At 36.9% G+C, this 25,520-nt stretch overlaps 1 protein-coding gene across 1 annotated transcript in view; it reads right to left on the bottom strand.

Annotated features, from left to right (window-relative positions):
- LOC126185051 (uncharacterized) overlaps positions 1-25,520 on the bottom strand; it is a 707,909-nt gene that overhangs the window by 4,070 nt on the left and 678,319 nt on the right. The window contains exons 68-71 of the mRNA XM_049927806.1: positions 25,042-25,163; positions 24,220-24,341; positions 19,818-19,929; positions 5,406-5,537 (exon numbers count right to left, since the gene is read on the bottom strand). Of these exons, the coding sequence (XP_049783763.1) occupies positions 5,406-5,537; positions 19,818-19,929; positions 24,220-24,341; positions 25,042-25,163 (488 nt within the window). The remainder of the gene's footprint in view (positions 1-5,405; positions 5,538-19,817; positions 19,930-24,219; positions 24,342-25,041; positions 25,164-25,520) is intronic.

Here is a 25,520-nt window from a genome sequence, read left to right as displayed (position 1 = left end):
ATTGGGATTTTCTTTCAAATATATCACATGAATAATAGGTGGTTGAAAACTATATGCCCTAGTGGTTACAAAGTGAAACCACATCCTTAAGACAATATTGATCATTTAGTTTTTGTCAGTTTCTTAGACCTGGGGGTTTGAAGTATTTTTAATATTTGAAAGATGAATGGTTACTTTAAAGTAGGCATAAAAGGTTCCAGTTCCAGCTGTGTTAAAAAAACTGTGTAATACTGACATTGAAATCTTTTCTTGAAAGAAAAACTCCTGATTAGATTACATTTCTTCCTTTCCCTGAGAGCTGGGGCAGGGTATGGAGATGGGCATCTCCCCCCCCCCCCCCCCCCCCCCCCCCCCCCGTGCTGCTCCTGGGCATGAGTGTCATTTTATTCACTGATTACTTAGATAATGATCATTAATTTTGTGAAAAATTTTAAAACTGTATTAAAAAATAAAACAATTTGGCATTTCCTTTTTGATAATTTCTTCTTCTATTCGTTGCTTGCTATGATTACAAACGTTAATTCTGTGTCAAATTTAAAAATTTTATTTGTTTTTCATATTGTTGGGTTAATTTTTCTTAGATGTTAGTGATTTGGATGGTTTCCTATGTTATTAGTATTTTGATTTAATTTAATCATTTCATGTTAACGCATTGTTTTTCAGTTCATGTGTTATTTATGTATTTTGTAAAGTTTATTTCCAGTCTGTTTAATCATTCTTTGTTATTTTTGTTTATTCAGTACATGTAAGGCTTTAGATGTTCATTAAACAATTCCTAATAGTAATTCAAATAAGCCCAGATGCATTTTTTTACTTACTTATGTGGTGATATGAGAATCCTTCAAACTTGGAACTCAAAGTTTTGTATGAAATAAAGCAAGATGTTCAAGTAGCCCCAAACATGGAGTTATCTGGACATATGGGAACACAAAGAAGTATGTTGCTGACAAAGCAAATGTTTTCAGAAATTATCTTTCACTCTCCAGCAGAGTGTGCACTGTTTTGAAACTTTGCGATAGATTAAAACTGTGTGCCAGACTGGGACTTGAACCTGGTTAACCTTTCATGGACAGAGCCCTTAGCAACTGAGTACCCCTGTCACAAATCATGACCCATCCTCACAGCTTAATTCTGACAGTACTGGTCTCCTACAGTAGAAACTGTATTGCAAAGAAACAGCTTATACCTTCAGCCTGGGGCAGGTCATTCCAGCTCGAGTGCCCTCCCGCAGGCAGCTGGGTGAGTGGCTCGTGTGCACTCAGAATGTGTGTGGTAGAGCCATCCAACTGGTAGCCTACACTCCCACACCCATTCGTGAGCATGACGAGGAGTGGTCTCACCCGACAGGACAGCATCAGAACAAGATTGTTAGATCCACTAGGTATGCAGGAGAGCTTCTGTTCATTTCAAAAGCAGGACAGAGGCACCAGCAGAACAAAAGCAGGGAGGACAGATAGCCAGCCCTATCGGGATAGCTAAGTTGGTAAGAACACCTGTGACACTATAATAGAGATGTGCTGCCTAAAAGTTTTGCCCATTATGTTTATTGTAAACTTGTTTTATTTTGTAAATATTTAGATATTGTATGTTACTTAGAAATGCAGTATGTGCTGTAACCTGTGTACATTATTTTGTATTACAATGTATTTATTCTGAGTTAATGCCATTGTGGAAAGTTAGGAAAAGCAATATCATTGGTAGTGAGTAAAGACATTTGTAGGAGTGCTGTGTCTGGACCTGAATGTGACATCAGAGCAGAGCACACAGGAGAGAGACGTAAGAGTGAACATATGCAAGTGGCTTGGACTGTCATGCCTGTATGAGTCGCAGTTGTTGCTAGAAAGGCACCAAGAGCAAGACAAGTGTGGACAGATGTAAGAGACTATAATAACATTAAGATCCTGCCCCATAATTGGTCACTGAAAATCCAGGTGTGGCCGCAATATTACATGGAGCAATGAGAGCATTGTAGATGAAAATCAAGACGATGACTTCACATCTGCAATGAGTGTGAGAATGTTGTAATTTTGTTCATGTCATAAACTTTGTGAGGTATTACCTAGTTATGTTAAATGGTGTGCACTGTCCGGCCAATGTGAGGCACAATTGTTGCTAGTGAGGCAACAAGATCAGGACAAGTGTGGGCAGATGTTAGAGGCTAGATCCTGCCCCATAACTAGTCACTGTGAATCCAGGTGAGCCCACAATATTACATGGCGTAATGGGAGCACTGTAGACAACAATGAATGTGATGGCTTAACATCTACAACAAACTATAAGAATGTTTTATTTTTTGTTCATGTTATTAACTTTGTGAAGCATTACCCAGTGACATTCACAGTTAATTTTATTCCAGTAATAAATGTTGTGCATAAAAAGTATAGGTAATTGAGCTTGTCATTAACCTCAGTCATTGTCATCTACTTAGGTTTCCATTCCTTTCCAGTTATTGAATACCTGAGTGTTGTTATTTAAATAGTTAAAAGAAAAGTATTAAAAGACTATCATTATAAATTCTGTTTGTTTCCTAAAAAGATAATTGCACATAATTAATAATGAAGCCTCAATAAGCTAACAGTATTGTTCAATTATATTCAGAGACAATGCCATTCTTGCTAATTGAGTGGCAACAAAGTAAAGTAAAGTAACTAAAGTTAAAGTAACTCTGGCAATCTCAAATTAAAGAAAAGAATAAATTAAATTTATATGTTTCATTTCCGTGTCTATTGTAATAATGCTATTATGTACTTCCATAGTTCGTATTTCGCTCAAAGCCAACAGTTGCTTATTTGATCCAGTATATGTTCATAGAAATTACATTCTACTGAAAGTTAATAGCTTGCCATATCGAGGAAAACAGTGAATGTAAGCAAACATTAATCTTAGGTTATGTAGATTATTGTCGTAACAAAAGTGCTACCTCCAGTTAATCATTTACTTTTCCACAATGAGTTTATTATTTAAATTAAAATAGTTGAATATTAATGATATAAGATGATTGCTTTCTTTGTTCATTATTATTTCATAATTTATTGTGTTGTCAGAAATGTGTGTCAACTTTCTGTTGCCACATGTTCAGCCAAATGGTTACATATTCAATACTGTCCACATTATGGACCAGAGATTGGACAGACAGTGCCCAATTGGGCTGATAATCATACTAATTAATTTCTCTGTTATTTCAATTAGATTTGTTGTGAACACCGTAAGTCACGTATTACTCCTTTTAGTTTCATATTTTACATGCGTGATACCACTGTTTATGTATTAAACCAAATACAAATAAGTAGAAAATGCTGGAGTAGAATAAATTGCTCATTAGAACAATTTGTTGTAGACTTCTTTCCACCATCCAGTCATATTTTCTTTGGAGACCATAGTGTTGTCGAAAATCATATTCATTAGACATACGCAATCACGGTAATATCATCACGTTAACCAAATAGTAAGGTGGGACGGGGGAGGGGGGGGGCAGGGGGGAGATTTGGGTTTGAGGCCATGTGAGTACAGAGTTTTAAGGAAGTTTCTAAGCAATTGTTTTGACTACAAATGCTGTGAATGTGAGATGAGTTCGAGGTATGGTTACTCTTGTACCTGGTCATTGTAACTAAGTTCGATGTCTGACCTCAGTCCTTACTGCGAGGGCATATATTTTCAGTTTACTTAATGCAGTTATAATCTCCATATCTATGAGCATGCTGTTATGAATTGCTCGATTGCTGAATGCTTCACAAATTAAAATGGTCACTCCTCTCATAAAGCTTTTAACATAAAGCTTAAGTTTAGAATTCAGTAGATATAGTCATATGCCACATATACATATTTTACACTAGTGACACATGTTGTGAAGTTTACTGTGTCCACCCTTTGCTTAAAATGAGAGAGAGGCCTAAAATTACTAAACTTTGTTGCACAAGATTTGTGTACTACCTTCCCACAAATGAAAATTTACATGTCAAAGATTCCAGTATGGTATAGTGCTTTCTCTCACATCACAGTCTTTTTGATCACTTAAGTTGGATGCTTGTACACAGTGACACATGTATATATAAAAACTGAGACTTTACACCGGTGAAGATAGATGCTCTCAAGATGGGCTTTTACAACATCCTGGATATGATAGCAGATAAGCCCAAATATATATATTTGCACATATATTTTGCAAATATTTTATAGATTACAAGTGAAAACAACTTTCACCAGCACTGTAACTTCAACACATAGCTTCATGTAATCTACAAAATAAAGTTCTGATGATGAGTCTGTGGTAGTTTTAAATGTGGATAATGGGAAAAATAAATGTTTCCACATGTTAATAATATGATTTAGAGTTTCTTTCCAGCACACCCACTATTCAAACAATCATAGTGTTAAGAAGCTAGTAAGGATAAGATATAAGTCCCAGTCTCCTTTGCTCTACTGCTCATCGCTGCTATGTTTGTCCTTAACCTAGATTCTACTCTAAGTAGTTTTCCATTCCATTTAACAGTTTTTCTATGTGTTCCTTACTTTCACTCTGAAATAACATGTCATTAATAAATCACAACTTTGGTATTGATTGTCCTTAACCTTTTATGCTTATCTGAAGGGAACATTTATGTACAGGGTTTAATATACACTCATGCTCATAAATTAAGGATAATTGCAGAATGTGGTGCCACACAATGTGGAACTACACAAAACTGGTGCTACATGCCCCGTGGTGATTTAAACCCACAAACTGCCCACCAGAGTGTTGTTTTATCATGTATCAGCATTATCCCTAATTTATGAGCATGAGTGTAGTTACAAAAATAATGTTTTTGGTAATGTTACTGCATTACTTGTTTTAGTGGTATGTGGTGGGGGTGGAGGTGAACTGGAGGAAGGGTATTATGAAAATGCATGATTGTTCAGAAATTATTTTTTCTTTGATAAATAATAGTTCATTGAACGTTAAACACTGACAAACATGATAATAAAAACTTTACGGTGCTGAAAAATTAGGAAAAAAGTGAGGTGTAGACATTTACATAAAGAAATGAATGAAAATTGTATTCTGGAGGTCTATAGTGTAGCTGTTGTGAGAATGCTACCAAACAGCACATGTTAATCCAATCACAGTTTTTCAGAAAGTAAGTAAGTGTGAATGTCAAAACTGCTGAAATAGTTAACATACAATGTTGATCAACTCTAAAGTGGAAATGCTGGAATGTAAGGCAAAGAAAGGTAAAGATAAAATTTAGTTTCTTTAATCCTGTGATCTGTTAACTGAAGAAGTAGCACCTCATAATATAAAATGCGCCATAGGATTACAAGCAGAGGCAAATTTTAGTTTGCACATGAAAACGCAAAGTAGGGAACTTCCTCATTTCATTGGTAAATATGAAATTCTTAAAAAAAGCTGAAATAAATGTGTTACCTACCATTTGTTTCAAGAGCCAGTGCAGTACATACTCCAAGCAGAGTCTTTGGTAGTTTCACTTGCCGTCTCAGACCTTTGTCTCCCTTCAGATTTTTCACATCATTCTTGGTATATGCAGTTTTTCCATCAATTCCTGTGATTCAAAGTGTAAAAGTGACTTGTAAGATCTTTTTTGCAAACAATAATGTGTATATGAGACAAAATAATGAGGGAGAATCAGATCATTTTTGTATGGTTTTACTTCAGTTGATGCAGTAAATGAAAGAGTCACACACTAATTAATTGTTATTATTACAGTAGTAATTCCAGTATGTACAAAAAAAATGACACTTAATTTGTGGGGCACAGGATGGCAAAACAAATCAGTGATAAATTACCACACTGAAGAATCAGTATTAGATCAACTGAAGACAACATAATCCCATCAAAAGTATGTTTCTAGTGCACTTACTAATAATGAAATTTGTTGTACAATACATTTTCAGTTTTCTTGTCAGGTGGATCTGAGTAAAATATTGAGCTTTTAACAAAATCTTACATTCACTTTCTCAGAAACAACTGACTAATATGGCTGCTATTATGGTAACAATTTATAATTCAAAGCTCTTTGATGGCTTGCAATTAATCTATGTGCAACACCATTATGTCATGCTGGCAGAGATTGTATCCATGTCCATAGCAGTAGCACCACCACTCTCTCATAGGAAAGTAAACAGTCCAGCATATTTCTCTATGTCTTCATGGGATCAAGAGCCTGCTTCCACATACCACTAAGATTATAGCTGCTGTCCCAGTTGAAACTGTTCTTGCACATTCTGATTTCTGCTGCTTGTTTAACAACAAAATACCCATTTCACAGGATGTACACTGTGGTTAAGAAATGACAGCCCAATGGTGAAACAGTATTTCATTCTAAGAAAAGTAAATTTATTTTATGGCCTTCACTGTACCACTATGCAATTATACAAAAGTTTATATTATAAGGTATTATTCAATAATATAGTTCAATTCAATAAAAATTCAATAATTCTACACAATGGTTCTACACACTGATGTGACAAATGTCATGGGATACCTTCTAATATTGTGTCAGACGTACTTTTGGTAGGCATAACTTAACATGGCATGGACTCTACAAGTCATCGGAAATCACCTGCATAAATACTGAACAATGTTGTCTCGATAGCAATCCATAATTGCAGATGTGTTGCCAGTGCAGAAGTTTGTGCATGAACTGACCTCTTGAAACTTCCTGGCAGATTAAAACTGAGTGCCGGACCAAGACTCGAACTCGGGACCTTTGCCTTTCGCGGGCAAGTGCTCTACCAACTGAGCTACCCAAGCACGACTCACGCCCTGTCCTCATAAGTTTACTCCTGCCAGTACCTCGTCTCCTACCTTCCAAACTTTACAGAAGCTCTCCTGCGAAACTTGCAGAACTAGCACTCCTGAAAGAAAGGATATTGCGGAGACATGGCTTAGCCACAGCCTGGGGGATGTTTCCAGAATGAGATTTTCGCTCTGCAGTGGAGTGTGCGCTGATATGAAACTTCCTGGCACATTAAAACTGAGTGCCGGACCGAGGCTCGAACTCGGGACCTTTGCCTTTCGCGGGCAAGTGCTCTACCAACTGAGCTACCCAAGCACGACTCACGCCCTGTCCTCATAAGTTTACTCCTGCCAGTACCTCGTCTCCTACCTTCCAAACTTTACAGAAGCTCTCCTGCGAAACTTGCAGAACTAGCACTCCTGAAAGAAAGGATATTGCGGAGACATGGCTTAGCCACAGCCTGGGGGATGTTTCCATAATGAGATTTTCACTCTGCAGTGGAGTGTGCGCTGATATGAAACTTCCTGGAAGATTAAAACTGAGTGCCGGACCGAGACTCGAACTCGGGACCTTTGCCTTTCGCGGGCAAGTGCTCTACCAACTGAGCTACCCAAGCACGAGTCACGCTCTGTCCTCACAGCTTTACTTCTGCCAGTACCTCGTCTCCTACCTTCCAAATATTACAGAAGCTCTCCTGCGAAAGCTGTGAGGACGGGGCGTGAGTCATGCTTGGGTAGCTCAGTAGGTAGAGCACTTGCCCGCGAAAGGCAAAGGTCCCGAGTTCAAGTCTTGGTCCGGTACCCAGTTTTAATCTGCCAGGAAGTTTCATATCAGTGCACACTCCGCTGCAGAGTGAAAATCTCATTCTGGAAACTGACCTCTTGATTATGTCCCTTCCATGTTGGATGGGATTCATTGAGATTCATGTTGGACTATCTGGGTGACCATATCATTCACTTGAATTGTTTAGAATATTCTTCAAACCTATCACAAAGAACTGTTGCCTCATCACACAGTGCATTTTAATCCATAAAAACTCCATTGTTGTTTAGATATGTTAAGTCCCTGAATGGATGCAAATGGTCTCCAAGTAGTTGAACATAACCATTTGTAGTGTATGATTGATTGAGTTGGATCACAGTGTCCAGTCCATGCTACATAAACACAGCCCACGCCATTATGGAGCCGCCACCAGCTTGCACAGTCCTTGTTGACAACTTGGGCCCATGGTTTCATGGAATCTGCACCATATTCAAATCCTACCATAAGCTCTTACCAACTGAAATTGGGACTTATTTGGCCAGGCCACAGTTTTCCAGTCATCTAGGGTCCAACTGATATGATCACAAGCCCAGGATAGGTGCACATGTGATGTCGTGCTGTTACCAAAGGCACTTGTGTTGGTCATCAGCTGTCATAGCCCATTAATGCCAAATTTCACCCCACTGTCCTAACAGATATGTGCATTTTATGTCCCACATTGATTTCTGTGGTTATTTAATGCAGTCTCTCTCATCTGTTAGCAATGGCAACTCTACACAAATGTCACTGCTCTTGGTCATTAACAATCAATCAGTCAAATTTTATTGTCGTTCAGCTCATAAAGCAATACAATTTAGTTTGGATTACATTAGGCCATCTGCTAGATACAGTGTTGAAAGACAGTATTTTCAGTTTCAAAAAATTTGTCTACTGTATAGAAAGGATTATTTACTAGTATTCTGTACAACTTAGCTTTGAAGATATTGACAGGTAACTCTTTTAAATCTATACTTAACTTATTGTACAACTTGGATAGTCTTTTATATGATACATCTAAACATGATTTGTTCCTGGTGTTATGGCTATGTACATCTCTTCTTGATGATATATTGGAAATATTGTTCCTAACATACAATAGAACATTATAGATGTACAAGTTTATTACTGTCAGGCATTGCAATTTAACAAACAAGGGTTTACAGTGTTCCAACTTATCTGAGTCGGTTATTATTCTTACTAATTTTTTTTGTAAACACAGAATGCCCTTTACGTGACTGCTATTGCCCCACAATAAGATTCCATATGATATGACACTTTGGAAGAAAGAAAAATATGCTGATCTTATATAACTATTAGGGACATGTCTTTCTAAGTTTCTAATTAAATAGATAACTCTTGAAAATCTGGTACATAAATGTTTGACGTGTGGTTCCCATGTCAACTTGTTGTCTACTATAACACCTAAAAATTTTATACTTTCTAAGTCACGAATCTCTCTTAATCTAAAGGAAAGTGCCTGGGTCTTACTTTCATTTAGTAGAAAACCGTTCGCTCTAAACCATAATGAACTCTGAGCAGGGGTATCTTTAACTATATTTTTTTAGTGTGTTTAAATCTGAACTTTTATTTAAAAAAGTTGTGTCATCGGCAAACATTATTGTGTGAGAGTTTACAAAAGATGGCAGGTCATTAATCATAAGTAAAAACAATAGAGGTCCAAGTACTGAGCCCTGTGGCATGCCAGACCTAAAATTAATCAGATCTGACTTCTCCCTGTTAGTGTATACAACTTGTTGGTGTTTTCAAGGAAGGATTTAAAGATATTTATGCTGCTATTAGCAAAACCGAAATAGCATAGCTTATTCAGTAAAGTATCATGGTCCACACAGTCAAACGCTCTGCTCTGATCACAAAATGTAGCCTGAGCAAATCCCATAGCCTCAAACACATCAAGAACAAATTTTAGAAGAGAATCCATAGCATCTGTTGTGGATTTACCTTTCATGAATCCATATTGTTTGTCACTTATTAAGTTTAAGTTATCTAAATACGTGCTAACTTGATTATACATAATTGTTTCAAGAATTTTTGAGAAAACAGGAGTTAACAATATTGGTCTGTAACTAGCAGGACAGTTCTTATCACCTTTCTTATATACTGGGACCACTCTAGATATTTTTAGTACATCAGGAAACTTGTTTTCAGCTAGACATTTATTTACACAGCAGATTAAGGGACCAATTATGCAGTCAATAATATCTTTCAATAAGCATAACAGAAGGCCGTTGGCCACTGCACTGTCTGTGGTGAGAGGTAATGCCTGAAATTTGGTATCCTCAGTGCACTCCTGACACTGTGGATCTAAGAATACTGAATTTCCTAAATATTTCCACAGTGGAACATTCCCTGTGTCTAGCTCCAACTACCATTCTGCATTCAGAGTCTTTTAATTCCTGTCATGTGGCCATAATCACATCAAAAAACCTTTTCACATGGCTCACCTGAGTACACATGATTGCTTTACCAATGCACTGGCCTTTTATATCTTGTGTACGTGATAGTACCGCCATCCAATATATGTGCATATCGTTACCTCATGACTTTTTTTCACTTCAGTGTAAAGTATTGTTATAATTTACGATTAAACAAAGTGTTTTTGTTCTTTTATATGCCCATATTTCTTTATTCTTACACACACACACACACACACACACACACACACACACACACAGGCACGCAGGCACATCTGTTTGAAAGACCTTTATTTGTAGTTTGGTTTGCTTGTCTAGCAATATTTTGTTTTGTATATTTTGTTTTTTAGGTCATCTATTGTAATTTGTAATTAACTTATATTTTCCTTAATTTCTGTAATCCATTCAATGTTGCTCTCACTATTTCACAGTTTTCCTTTTATTCTCTTACTCATTTTGTTTTCTCCTATTCTGATCAGATGTTTAAGAATGAGATGTGTTTCTTCCTGTTTCCTCTTCCCTGTATACTGTTTGATTTGAAGCTATTCTCCAATCTCCATTTACTCGATATTGTTTTTTATTTTTTTACAAATGTCCTAATTATTCTTCTTTCTGTCTTTAGGTATTCTGCCAGTTTCTGATGTATTAATTGTTTTGAAGATGGCTCCAACTGCATATGTCATTTCTGGGTATGTAGCTGTCTTATAATTTTTAATTTTGCAGTTGTTAAGAGGATTTATTGTTGTATGTGTTTTTGGTGATGTAATCTGCTCTGTTTAATTTCTTTTAATCTATTTTTCTATCTTAGTTTCTCATTTAGGTCGTAAGTTATGGTTTTACATAAACATCTAAATTTATCAACAACTTTGATTTCGTGTTTTTCTATCATAATTTTGTTTGCAAGTGGTGGCTGAGTTAGCATCCCCCTTCTCTCCAAACAGTAATTTTCTGTGTTATTTCTTGTAGCAGTTTAACCTGTTGTCTGGTTTCTTGAATGTTGTCAGCTGGGAGAGCAAAATCACTAGCCAAACTCAGACACTTTTGGAGCTTCTAATTCTCATGTTCCATGGGTTTTCCTTGTACCAGTCTCTTATTAGCCCAGTGCACAGTTGAATAGTAATGATATTACACAGTAACCCAGCCTAAGTTCTGTTTTTATGGGGAATTGTTCAGAAATGTCTCCTCTAAATGTGACTTTTGGTTTGGTGTTGGTCTGGATAAGTTCTACTAATTTATTCAGTGTTGGATGATCCCCAATCATTTTTAATACTGATTGTCTATGGAGAGAATCATATGCTTTCTTACAGTATACAAGTGTTACTGCAAGAGACTTTTTCTGTGTCCTGTAATATGCCATTTTTAACTTTAAACTAATGATCTGCTCTGCACAGTTTTTCGATGGTCTGAAACCTATATGGTGTTTCCTACTTACTTTTCTAGTTGTTTCTTCATTCTTACACATAGCATCTTGGATAACATATTGTATGTGCAGTCTAGGAGAGGTTCCTCTGTAGTTATCCGAATTGCTCTTACCACCCTTCTTGTGTAGAAGGTTGGCGACGGAAATGGTCCAATGTTCGGGGAATTGTTCAGCTATCCAAATTTTTGTTATAGCCTTGTGTAAGGAGATTTTGACTGCATCACTTGAATATTTCCACACTTCAAAAAGATCCTAATCATCTCTACACGTCATATATGTATTTATTTCGTCCTCAGAATGCTACTTCTTGGTGAGATGGGGAAGTCTAACTTGTTGGGTTTTGGTTTTATTGGTGTATTTACATTGATTTGTAAGAGTTATTTGAGTTCTTCACAGTTCAAAAGTTTATTAAATGTTTTTCCATGTTTTCAGCATTTTCTTTGCCGCTGTGTGTCTTTCTTCCATCTTCAGTATTGCCATACAGGGATCATATTGTTGTAGTTGTTTCCCTAAGATTTTTGTAGTAGATCCTGGATTTCGTTTTGTGGTAATGAGTTTATTATTCTTTATGAAATCTGCTCTTGATTTTCCCAATGTGTGTGTGAATGTTTTCCTTTCATTTATGAGGTTGATGGCATTTGAAGTTTTAACCATGCTTGGAATTTGTCACATTCTGGTGTCCAACATTCACATTTTCTTCATGTGTTCTAGAGCCTGGTACCAGTTCTTCTAGATTCTTTGTTAATTCAATGATCTGTGTTATTTGTTGATATATGTCATTTTAATTAGTTGATATGGGTTGTAGTGCTTGTTTATTTTATTGTTCTTTCATTTTTTCTTTAACAGAATGAATTTGATTTTAATTTTAACAGAGTAGTGGTACTTTAACTTTGTAAATTTCATTACTTTTATCCATACAGACATGGTATAGTTGCCATCCCCTTTCTCCAATGTGCATGTTTCATTGTTTGACACTTGTTTGATTTCCTCCTGAATTATGTTGATTTAGTTACAAAGTTGCGATCTCTGTAGCATTCTACAAGTCTCGGCAGCTTTCTACAAGCCTTTGTCTATTCTCATTTGTACAGTTACATTGACCCCATTCATGAATTATATCTTTATATTTCCTTCCTTTATCCAACAGGAGATTTAAATCTCCCGATAAGATCTTCTTTATCTATTCTGTTCACAGCTTGTTTCAAAAGTTTCCAAAACTTACTTATCTCTTCCCTCGTTTTTGTTAGAGTTTTTTCATTTTTATAAGCATGAGGAATTATTATTATGTAAGTTGTATTCATTGTTTTAAAAGTTAGAGCTGCAATTTTTGGTGATATTAAACTTCCTGGCAGATTAAAACTGTGTGCCCGACCGAGACTCGAACTCGGGACCTACCAGGTGATATTGCTTGAAAATCAGTTACTGGTTCATGAACCTGTTATTTTTATATTTACTAAAAATCTTTTATTACTGTGGAAATAGTAACAGAGAGAAACCCATTGTTAGCTACATGATTAAGAGTCCAGGTGCCCCACTTTCATCAGAAATGTCCCAGTTTGATGCTATGCTAAATGTTTTCTCTGAAAACTACATATAACAAATAGTTCAGTGGCCCACTCCTGATAGAAGGATAATTAGATCTAGCTAGTGAGCCATCCTGACTTCACACATGTAATACTAAACACATACAGCCAGATGACTTGTTGTCTGTAGTGGTAATTTTTTTTTTACAGACCACTGTCTAGAGTTATGATTAAAATTAGGTAACTGAATATAATCTCCAACTTCTAATCACTTAAATATAACTTAAACAATTTAAGCAGCTCATGCCATGTCAGTTCTCAGAAGGAATGAGTTATTCAACAAATAATATCAGAGTTAGCCAGTTTGCACAAAGTAAACACAAATACTGTCGTCCCTTCACATACAGACATAAAAATGCAGTGGGGGCTTTAGTGTGTAATATGTATAGACAGACAGATATAGATATAAATATGTATAGTAAATATGACATATTAAAAATTAATTGTTTGACATAAGCTGCTTGTTGATTGTTGTTTATTTTACAAGACTAGTTTTGGGCACTGCCTATCATCAGTGATATCTGGATTACAAAAAAGTCATAGTTCTTTCAATACGTTACTTAGGAGTAAATATAGCAATGTTTTATGCATATGTGATTTTTCATATCCTTATAATGTGACTTGCCTTATATGTAAAGCTTTCTAGCATATGTCAGTGATGATATTTGATAAATATCTTGTAATAATAGAATTAAATGTTTTATATGTACATAAATGCAGTCAGCATAAGATATTTTTTATGTTTTTATGAAAATACACGCAGTTGTCATTGGCAATAGCTGTACCCACAAAGATTATTTTTTATTATATATCAAGCAAAAAAGCACCAAATGTACAAGAGAAAATATATATAGATTCTGATGGAGCTTTGCTGCTCTCAGGAGCCCTCAGGGGATCAACATTAGTTTACTGGGTATGGGCATGGCGACACCAGGCTTCCTGAGCTGGGAAAACTGCTGCAACTCAGTTGTATAATGCTTACCTAGGTATGTGGGGCTCTGTATAGGTGGACCTTTATTTCCCTAGCTGCTTGGGGGCAGAGATGGAATCCTTGAAATTTTCTCCTGATTCTGGAATGGGTGGGCTGCTGGTAGGTACCACCACCTAGTCTAACAAGAGAGCTCATGCAGCTAGTCCTCTTGACTCAGGGACTAATTCAAAGACTATTGTTTCTAATAATAGAATGCGTGCTGCTGGTTGAAATGTGTTTTTAAAAGAAAAGAAGGCAACTTTCACAAAGTTTTGTCTTTCTACATCCAAAAAGGTTAAGAGGGCACTGTTGGCACCTCAAAATCTGTCAAGCAGTTGCATAATGGGGCACTGTTGATTGTAACCTCTAGTCACCAACAGGTAACAAATTTGCAGAAAGTGAAAAGCCTTGGGGACTATGCCATTGAAATTAAGGTCCACAACTCCTGGAAGTACAGCAAAGGCTTTGTGACATGCAGGCATTTGGTGGAAATTTTCAAAGATTAACTTAAAGCTTAATGAGCCAAAGAAGGCACAGTTGACATCCAAAATACAATTAAAATGGTGGATTGCAATCTGGTTAAGTCAGACTCATTCATATTTACTTTTAACTGTATACCTACACTTTGGACATACTACTCCTTGGAGTAAGGGAGAAGCCACTTGTCAGAAATTTGGCAAAGCTGCTGACCTCTGGGAATCACCCTGTCTAGAGCAGGGATTGCAGTGTATATCTTGAAGCATGGAAGATACAAGAGCTTAAAACTATGAAGTGAATCCCATATGATGAGGCAAAAAATCTGTAAAAAGCTATGTTGTCCCCTGCCTTCGCTACCTCCTTTGCTTCTGTTCTTAAACAGCCAGTTCAGAAGATAAGTGTGGCTACACAAATGGAGGTTGTTAGTGTCAGCACTAGTACCTGCATTTATCAATTTACTTGAACTACTGCAGTGCTTTTGAAGGCCATACCTCTCCCCAGAACATCAGAAAAGGCTGTGTTGCCCCTCTAAAGGTTCAGTCTGGTCCACCATCCAGTGCTGCCACTACCACTTCTATGGTTTTGACTCTGGAGCCTCCCCAGGCAAAAAAGCCAAAGGCAGAGCATAAACCTCTAATTAAGACAGGAAGTAAGCAGTCTGTAGATGTTAATGTCACTCTCTTTGACATCTCTCACGATTCATCTTCAGCGCCAATGGACTTTGATGTTGGCCTGGGGTACTCATCTCAACCAAAAACTGAGCCTCCACCCACTACAGGTTCCCCTCTCCAGCAGAAAGACAGAGTGAAAGCACTATCCCCATGAGAAATGGCTCCCACACTACATTGGAACATTAATAGTTTCAGGACAAATGTGGAGGAACTGAAACTCCTAGCACAGGAAGGACCCCTGTGCTTGTGTTTGCAGGTAATGCATTTTAAAATGACTGAAGCCCATGTACTACAGGGCTATACCCTTCATCACAAAGATGACCTGACTGGTGAAAGAGCCAATGGAGGAGTTGTTGTGCTTGTCAGTAATGCAAACCACTCCTTTGTTCTCCTTGTTGCTACTGATGTGTAAGCAATTGCAGTTGAAATTCATGTGTGTCTGAAGATCACTGTTCACTGTATTTACTTCCACAAAATGAGACAGACTCTGAGGCCCTAACAGATCTTACATAACAACTACCCTGACCATTTCTTCCACTGGAAGACTTCAATGCCTATCATGTATTGTGGGGCTCAATCTCTACTTTCCACTGAGGTTGGGATTTAGAGAGCATCATGACATCTCATCAGCTGTGCATCCTCAACTCTAGCACTCCCACTCATTTGTGTGCTGCTACTGCATCCTCCTCAGCCATACACCTCTCTTTCTGCTCTCCAGTCCTCATGGACTCTGTTCAGTGGGAAGTTACTGATGACCTTCATTCCAGTGACCACTTCCCACTCCGGATTGATCTCTGGATGGAGCTTTCCCTGAAAGGATGCAGCCAAGACAGATGTTTGGCAGAGTCACCTGGACAATTTTCAGCCAGCTGGCTGTGCTTAACCACATCACACAAGGGTCCCACAAAGCCAATGATGTCTTTGTCTCAAAGTCCTCAGGTCATTTATGGAGGCAACCTGTCCCTTGGTGGACTGATGAGTGCCATTCAGTAAGCCAGGTAAGAAATATGGCTCTACGATGGTTTAAGTGCCACTCAACAGTGGAAAACCTCACAGGCTTTTGAGTGTCAAGGGCCAAGGATTGATGCATTATTAAGGGAAGCAAGGAAAGGATGTAGCAAGCATTCCTGGTCTCCATCAACCATTACACTTGTTTAACTACAGTATGGGAACCCATCAGGAGGATTTCCAGTAAATACAGTTGGTCACCTACAGCAACGTTGAGACAGGGGTGCCACCAAACACCACCTGGAGACATTGTGCAGACAATGGCAGAGCATTTTGCAATGACTACTATAACTGCCACTGGCAGCTAGGATCTAGTGTGGTGTCATTACTCACAGAGTTTGGAGTCCTACAATTGCAAACTCTCCATGTGGGACCTGGATTTGGCACTCACTGTGGCTCGTGATGCTGCATCTGGTCATGACAAACTCTAATGCAGCACATTGCAGAACTTGAAAACAGCATCAAAGGAAGTCACCTTACAATGTTTTAATTCAATAAGGCAGACAGGTCACTTTCTCAACTCCTGGACAGAGGCAATTTTGATACCTCTCCTCAAACCAGGAAAGGACTGAACATGTCCCAATAGTTACCACAGCATGACTGAGGAAAGAACTTGGAGCAAATGATTAATCATCATCTGGTCTGGATGTTAGAGAGCAGGCAGTTCCTAATTGTTCTCCAAGTGGATTCAGAAGATGTTAATCATTATACAAGCTTAAAGCATTCATACTTATCTGTTCGAACAAATAATATAGCATATTAGTTCACGAAACTTTTTTATCCTACATTTGTTGTTATCATTAGATACTACTGCATGAAAGCATCTTAACAACAGCATCTAAAATGGGAGAGTAATCTCTTGAAGATCACACAATCTGAATGCAGTCATGCAGTCTCTCCAGAAAGTCTAGTATACTGATAAAGAGTGTAAACACACCCATAACAGAAACAGGCAGCAGAACAATGAAAGAGGCTTACAACTAGTCAATAGCAAATACTTAATCTTGCAGAGACTTGTATTATGCATTGCCATATATCAAAATGACTTACAAGTCTCAGAAGTAAAGATTAATGGCCATACACCAGATGAGGCACCAGTGCATATATAAGTTTACCAAAAAGCTCAGGTCTGCTTGGTTTGCACTCAGAAATGCCTCTAATTGTGTTTACTTATAGATGGGATTGTTAGCAGACTTTCATTGGAAATGAAAATGAGCTTTGGCATCACTGGCCGGGAGGCCCCTTACGGGGCAGGTCCGGCTGCCTTTGTGCAGGTCTTATTACATTCGATGCCACATTGGGTAACCAGCACACCAGATGGGGATGAAATGATGATAAAGACAACACAAGACCCAGTCCCTGAGCAGAGAAAATTCCTGACCCACCCAGGAATCGAACCCGGGCCGCTTAGGATGGCAGTCCGTCACGCTGACCATTCAGGTATCAGGGTGGACACTTTCATTCAGTATTGTGGTATTGCATAATCTTTTGGGACAATGAAACTAAGCCAAGTATTTATTCTACAAAAGGATGCAATAAGAATAATGTGTAAATCTGATAACCAAACATCTTGCAGAAGCCTCTGCATGGACCAAGGGACATATACATTTAACATGGCAACACATATAATTCCTACAGGTAATGGCATCTGTAGTTAATTAGAAGAGTGAGTTGAGAATGACCTGAGCAATTCACAGTGAGAATACCATAAGTAAAAATAATTTCCATATAAGACAACCTTTTCTAAAATAATCACGCCAAGTTGTTAAAAGTTTTGTTTTATTACTCTGGAACTCCAAACCTGACAATGCCATGCTATAAGTCAAGGCCACAGATTCCCATGGTGGTAAGTAATCATGGGTTACATTTTAAAATTATGGTCATGTTGTATTCATCAGAAAAAATGAAAGTTCTGCAGAATAGTGACCATTAGGTTGAAATTAGTTGCAAAATTATAAAAAAAAAAACTGTGAACAGCTTGTTGCGATTATTGTGTATTTTATACAAGCTACGCTACACACTCTTAAGAAGAATTTCCATATAGTCTATGATAGGTTAATAACACACATCAGGTAATAAATTGAAAATCTCCAGATAGTCAAAAACAGATAAAAAGAATACCTCATCACACTATTTGGACTCCTCAGGGATGCAGTTTCCACATAATTATAAAATTTATGTTAGCAGATCTTGACTTTGTCAGTCTATAGACAGCTGATAAGTGATATATGGAAAGGTACATAGATGATTTGTTTGAAGTATAGTAAAAGAAGCACATGAGTAGTATAAGAGGAGGTGCAATGGCTTTTTTTCAAAGAAACCGTTTCTCTGCTAAAGTATATAAACATATACACTGAAGTGCCAAAGAAACTTGTATAGGCATGTATATTCAAATACAGAGATATGTAAATACGCAGAATACAACATTACAGTTGGCAACACCTATATAAGACAACATGTGTCTGGTGCAGTTGTTAGATCAATTACTGCTGCTACAATAACAGTTTATCAAGATTTAAGTGAGTTGGAACATAGTGTTATTGTACATGAGCAATGGGACACAGCATCTCCAAGGTAGCGATGAAGTGGGGAATTGCCCGTATGACCATTTCATGAATGTACCATGTATATCAGGAATCCAGTAAAACATCAAATCTCCGACATCGCTGTGGCCGGAAAAAGTTCCTGCAAGAATGGCACCAATGAAAACTGAAGAGAATTGTTCAACATGATAGATGTGCAATCCATTGGAAAATTGCTGCAGATTTCAATGCTGAGCCATCAACAACTGTCAGCCCATGAACCATTCAATTAAACATCATCAGTATGAGCTTTTGGAGCCGAAGACCCACTCGTGTGCACTTGATGACTGCACAGCACAAAGCTTTATGTCTCAACTGGGCCAGTCAACACTGACATTGGACTGTTGATGACTGGAAACATGTTGCCTGGTCAGATGAGTCTCATTTAAAATTGTATCAAGCGGATGGATGTGTACGAGTATAGAGACAACCTCATGACTCCATGGACCCTGCATGTCAGCAGTGGACTGTTCAGGCTGGTGGAGGAACTGTAATGGTGTGGGGCATGTGCAGTTGGAGTGATATGGGACCCCTGATACATCTAGATGTGACTCTGACAGTTGATACGTACGTAAGCATCCTGTCTGATCACTTGTATCTATTCATGTGGATTGTGCATTCCAGCAGATTTGGACAATTCAACAACCCACACATCCAGAATTGCTACAGAGTGGCTCCAGAAACACTTCTGCTGGTCACCAAACTTCCCGGACATGAACATTATTGAGCATATCTGGGATACCTTGCAATGTGCTGTTCAGAAGGGATCTCCACCTCCTCATACTCTTATGGATTTATGGACAGCCCTACATGATATCAGACAGGTGTACCAGTTTCTTTGGCTCTCTAGTGTATAAAGTAATTTTAAAGTAATTTCATAATATCTGTTGTTATTAATATGAGTAGATTCACACTAGTGATAATTTGTTATTAGTATGCTTCACATAAGCAGTTCCTGGTTCTGCCTATTAATGTTTAACTTGACTCTTTCCACATTCATGAAGGCTGTCCTTCATGATGGGATCTTTAGAACATGATGTATGAAGAGAAAATGAATGCATGAATGGTATCTGTATGTCTATGTTTTAATACAGTGACAGAAATAAAAAGCACATTTGGGGTTTCAGAAGTTGCTCACTTACCATACAATATTTTTTGCAGGCGTGGTTTTTCAAATCTAAATTCCTCATTCATGAGAATGTGGAGAGTAATACCATGGTCTAGAAGGCCCTGGTGGAGTGCGGAATAATCCAGCTGAAAACAACCATGAAATCTGTAGTACTTTCCATTTGATTTTAGTAAAATACAATATTTTATGAACTGAAAAATATTAACATAATGGCATAAAAATTTTGTTTTCATAATGGAATTATTTTTATTCAGATGCAATAATAGCTTGACAGAATTTTGTGTTGAAATGTTGGACTTAACACTATTACTGTTTTACTGTTAAATACACAGGGTGTCCAGGGAGGATTGGTCAATATTCAGGGATATGACAGGAATGATCATTCAAAGCAAGGAAGTCTAGTAAACATAGGCTCTAAAATGGACACCTTAAGAGCTGTGATTACTTCGTCTTCGATAGTGTGAAACAAATCTCTTTTACTGCGAGCTCTGTAATTTCCATATTTTTGAGAGGTGATAGTGTCAACCACAAACAAGAAAAAGGTCCAGTAAATATGGTCTCTGAAGTGCATAACTTAAGAGCATGAGCATTTGTTCATCTTTGCTGGTGTGCAAAATGCCTCTTCTGCAGAACAGCTGCACATAGCTCTTCAGGTATGCATTTTAAATCCTAGACCATATTTTATTGTTTTGTTTCATACTAGGTCCTCCAAAAATATGGAAAGCAAGGAACTTACAGTAGAAGAGATCTGTTTCACAGTATCAAAGATGAAGGCTGCGTGGGGTAGCTGTGCGGTCTAGGGTGCCTTGCCACAGTTCATGCGGCTGCCTTCGTTGGAAGTTCAAATCCTCCCTCAGGCATGGGTATGTGTGTTGTCCTTAGCATAAGGTAGTTTAAGTCAGATTAAGTAGTGTGTAAGCCTAGGGACTGATGACCTCAGCAGGTCCCATAGGAACTTACCACAAATTTTAAACATTAAGGAAGGCTCATAGTCCTTAAGGAATACATTTTAGAGCACATGTTTTTGAGACTTTTTTGCATCAACATGCCATATGCCTAAATACAGACCATTCCTCCTCTGACACCCTTTATACCACCTCAAACTACATCATCTCTAATGATCTCATCTTTGATCGGTTATTCAACTCTAATACTCCTTCTCCAAATTACATGTGGTGTGTTTTCAAGAATCACATGCCCTCCCTGTTAGTACATGTAGAAGTAGTTTGATACAATGCTTTTCTCTAGCTAATTTTAGAGTATAATTTATTATGAGGCCTGCACAGAAAGTAAGTTTCATTTGTATTTTGTTCCACAACAGCATTACAGTCAGTTTGGGACATATGTGTTAGTTACTTTGAGTCAAGATGAAGTAGATGACACCACTTTGATTTCTTTGTGGATTGTTTATGTTGATAGCGCTTGTTTGGAATGACAAAGTTGATTGATGTTGGATCAGTAACTTGTTTTCAGAATGCAAGAAACAATAAATGACATTTGACATTCATCGACAGATTTGTGAGGATTATGGAGAAAATGTGATGAGTGATTCAATGGTAAGATAGTTCTGATAGGTCAATAAAGAATGTCATCAAATGTATGAAGACAAACAATGTGGGTGTCCAAGTTTGGTCAACAAAGAACTGGTTCATGAAGTTGAAGAACTCAAAAAGGAAAACTGCTGCAATTTTACAATATCTTATCTTTCTAAGAACTCTCTGCAAAATTTCATTTCAAGATCATTTCTTCATGAAATTGTTTATGGAAAAGTGAATTTTTGAAAACTGTGTGTTCACTGTGTGCCAAAATCTCGCACAGACCTACACACAGAATAATGACTGGTCGATGCACTTGACTTTCTGACATGTTACAACAAAGAGGATGGTGATTTTCTAGTGGATGGTGGTGAGACATTTGATTTATTGATCCATTTTCATCTAAAGCTGCACAATGTGCAAGAGATATTTTGATTTTTATGTTAATATTAGCAGTTTTACATATAATATACCTTTGTACATAATAACACACATTAACATATCAATTAATGATGAATACTTAAATAAATGTTGTATCACTATATACAGAGAGATAATATACAAATGTTCTTCTGTACGAGACTACATTGCATTAACATAGTAAAATTTGCTTTTGTAGGTATTCATTTACTGTGTAAAAGCAGTGATCAACCAAGTACGACTTCAATTTAGATTTGAAGTGACCAATGTTTTGTATGTGTTTAATGGTACCTGGTAAGGCATTGTATAGTTTGATACTAGGATGGAAAAGACGGTTTTGAAATAACTTTGTGTTGGCGCTTTGAACATGTACATCCAATTTTTGTCTTGTATCATAGCTGTGTATTGTGTGATTTTGAGTGATGAGTGGTCTTTTTGCATGTACGTTTTGCTTTAAATACATTATATTTTCAAGTATATATATGCAAGGTGCAAGGAAGTGGCAGGATCATCCTTTCTTTTAAACAATGGTCTACACGATTTGCGATTATCTACCCCTTCCATTATTCTTATATATATTTTTTTAATTTTGTATGTTTTGATGACATCTCCAGAATTTTCCCAGAACATAATCCCATACTGGAGGTGAGAGTGACAACTGCTTAATATACACACTGGACAGTGTTGTAGCTGGTACAGTTTTTTAATGTATGTAACACAAAACAAGAAGTACTAAATTTTTGGTTCATTTGCTCAATATGTGCTTTCCATTTCAAGTTGTCTTGTAGATAAAGTCCAAGAAATTTGGTACAGGATGTTTTGGTAAATGTCTGTCCATTTGGCTCTAGATTGGGTGATATTAGATTTTTTTTTCCTGTGTGTATATCCATAGCTACAAATGGTTCAAATGGCTGTGAGCACTATGGGACTTAACTTCTGAGGTCATCAGTCACCTAGAACTTAGAACTACTTAAACCTAACTAACCTAAGGACATAACACACATCCATGCCCGAGGCAGGATCATCTAATCCTGCAGAGTGTTTCATTTTGAGAATTTTTATTGTAACCTGTAGTTCTTCTACATTTGTTGGGTACAGAAACATTGATTTGCTTGAGACTTTTTTTGCCTGTTTCTATATGTTGTTTTCTACTGCAGGTCTGTTGTAGTAGTTTCTCTGTTACATTTACGAAACAGCTCAATCAAAACAACAATCAGTAGAATATAAGCACACTGTGTCATCAGTAAAGACTAAAGCCAAGCAAATCTTGACACCTTGAAAAGTCATGAGCACAGTCACTTAGGATAGACACTGTGTTCTACCTGCACATTTTATACCACATGGTGAAACAATCAATGCAAATGTTTACTGGAAAATGCTTGTGAAACTGCACTGTGCAATACAGAATAAGTGCTTCACATAGCTCACAAACAGTGTTGTTTTGATTGATGACAGTGCAAGACCTCACACTTTGAACAAGACATGACAACTCTTACAGGGCTTCAACTGTAACTGGTTAGACCACACTTGATACAGCCCTCCCCTTGGCCCTAGAGACTTCCATCTCTTTTTGCACCAAAAAATGTTACTTATTGGTCAAAAATTGATGATGAACTCAAAGATGATGAGCTCAAAGAACATCTTACCACATGGTTGATAACAAAGGTAGCAACATCCTATGACAAATCTCTGTTGGTCCATTATGGACATGGGACATTGGCTGGTTAAATAATTGTCAGTGTCAATGAAATTCACTATCAGCTGTGTAGCTTAAGATGTTATTTTATTTTATTTTATGTTGAAGGCTACCAGTTTCAGCATTTAATTATGCTATCTTAAGGCTTGAGGTGGTATAATGAAATGCTGAAACTGTTAGCCTTCAGAATAACATAAAATAATATCTTAAGTTACACAGCTGTTGATGAACATTCACAAAAACATTGTGAAGAGGCATTAACTCATCTCCATTAACATAATAACCACAATTGAATGACAAAATATAAAAAGTGGCTGCACAAATGGAACTTTTTTCAAGGAAATTTCTAAAATGAAAAATAATGTAAATAGATAGATAAGAAATCTACTCACCAAGCAGCTGTAGGGGAACACGCATACAAAATGATTTAACTTGCACAAGCTTTTGGAGCCAAAAGAAGGAGCCACTGGCTCTGAAAGCTTGTGAAAGTTAAATCCTTTTGTATGTGTGGTCCCCTACTCTCACTTGTTGAGTAGATTTCTTATCTATCCATTTACATTATAATATCAATAACTGATTCTATAAGAAGGTAGCTATAAGTGTTACTTTCTCATGTTATATACCTTAACATAAATTCAGAGCACTGTTCTTCATTATTTGATGATTTAATAATGAAAATACATTTGTGAGTAATGTCAACTGCTATTATGTTGTAAATTGGAAGGAACTGGTTAGCAATGTTCTTTGTAAACTTGATACAATACCGTCATATTTTCAGGCGCACATTCACTGCAGGGCAGAAGGATAAATGTTTTTGAAATTCCAGGTCTGTATATAAGTTTAGTAGCATAATTAATTGCACCAAAAATATCTCTGTTGCCATGTCCTAGGGAAAAAATACAAAATTTCAATTGAAGGTGTCAATTCAGATACATAAGGCAAATACTAGAATGAATAATTCACTCTGCATGAGAGTGTGCATTGACAAAATACTCTTCAAGATATCATGAAAATTTAACAGAAAGTAATAACTTTTAACAGACCATAATCACAATACTACAAAATTTACAGAAACTATTTTCATATCAGCTAGTCTACTCGCTCTGAAAATGCCTGTTTACTGTTTATAACTTTAAAAAATTCCAAGTACACATGTACAGTATTAGAAAAAATGCCCAGAACAAGAACACTTGGAACGTTCTTGCAATATTGAGAGTCAGGCTAATTTCACTGAGACCTTTACACATAGTCTGATTAAAATACTAAAAATTACTGGTACATATGTAATATTATTGGTGCATATGTTCTTTTCACTTATTTTACTCAGAAAACTTTGAATATTTCATTGCCTGAATTTCTTAAACATTTTAGATGATGTTTAGTTCTCAGCATAGTTTTAGTGGTACATTCTAAAATGACCACTGTATAGAACATACTGTATAGAAGATATAATAGTCATTGGTACAATATGACATTGTGAAATCTCGTGACAAAAGAAAAGGTTATAATTTAGAACTAATGCTAACTCCTTATCTGAAATAATTTTATCATTCTATCTATTTGGCCAGTTTACAGTGCCTTCTTACCTGTTACAACATTGTTAAAGTAGTCAGCTATGTGCTCTGATGATGTGAAGATCTTGTTGTTCATGACAATGCTGCGTGGTGCATCATAGACACCATCTCCTCCAAATGCAATAAGAGAAAATCTGCAAAGCAAGATTATAGCAGTACACTTGGTGTATAATTCAGTACGTTAACATATGTTACTAGCTCTTAACTGACAACTGAACATCATGATAAGAAAATCTAGCTAGTATTAAAAAATTAACATTTTTAATAGCCATTGGGACATAAACAACACAAGAACTCATCAAGCAACTAGTGTAACAGCCATTGTGAAGAACAACTTGGAAGTCATGTCCATTTAAATAACAACACATTCTTTAAACAGCATATCTGATGTATCTCCACAACATATCAACAGAATGTAAGTATTTTATGAGCCATTTAGAGTTCATCTGTGACTTGGTGTAGTGCTGTCATGTTTTCTCACCATACAGAAA

Source organism: Schistocerca cancellata, chromosome 4, assembly GCF_023864275.1.
Source record: "Schistocerca cancellata isolate TAMUIC-IGC-003103 chromosome 4, iqSchCanc2.1, whole genome shotgun sequence".
In the NCBI taxonomy this organism is placed as follows: Eukaryota; Metazoa; Arthropoda; class Insecta; order Orthoptera; family Acrididae; genus Schistocerca; species Schistocerca cancellata.
The sequence above is the reverse complement of the archived record's forward strand: the minus strand, read 5'-3'. Positions and strand labels throughout refer to the sequence as shown.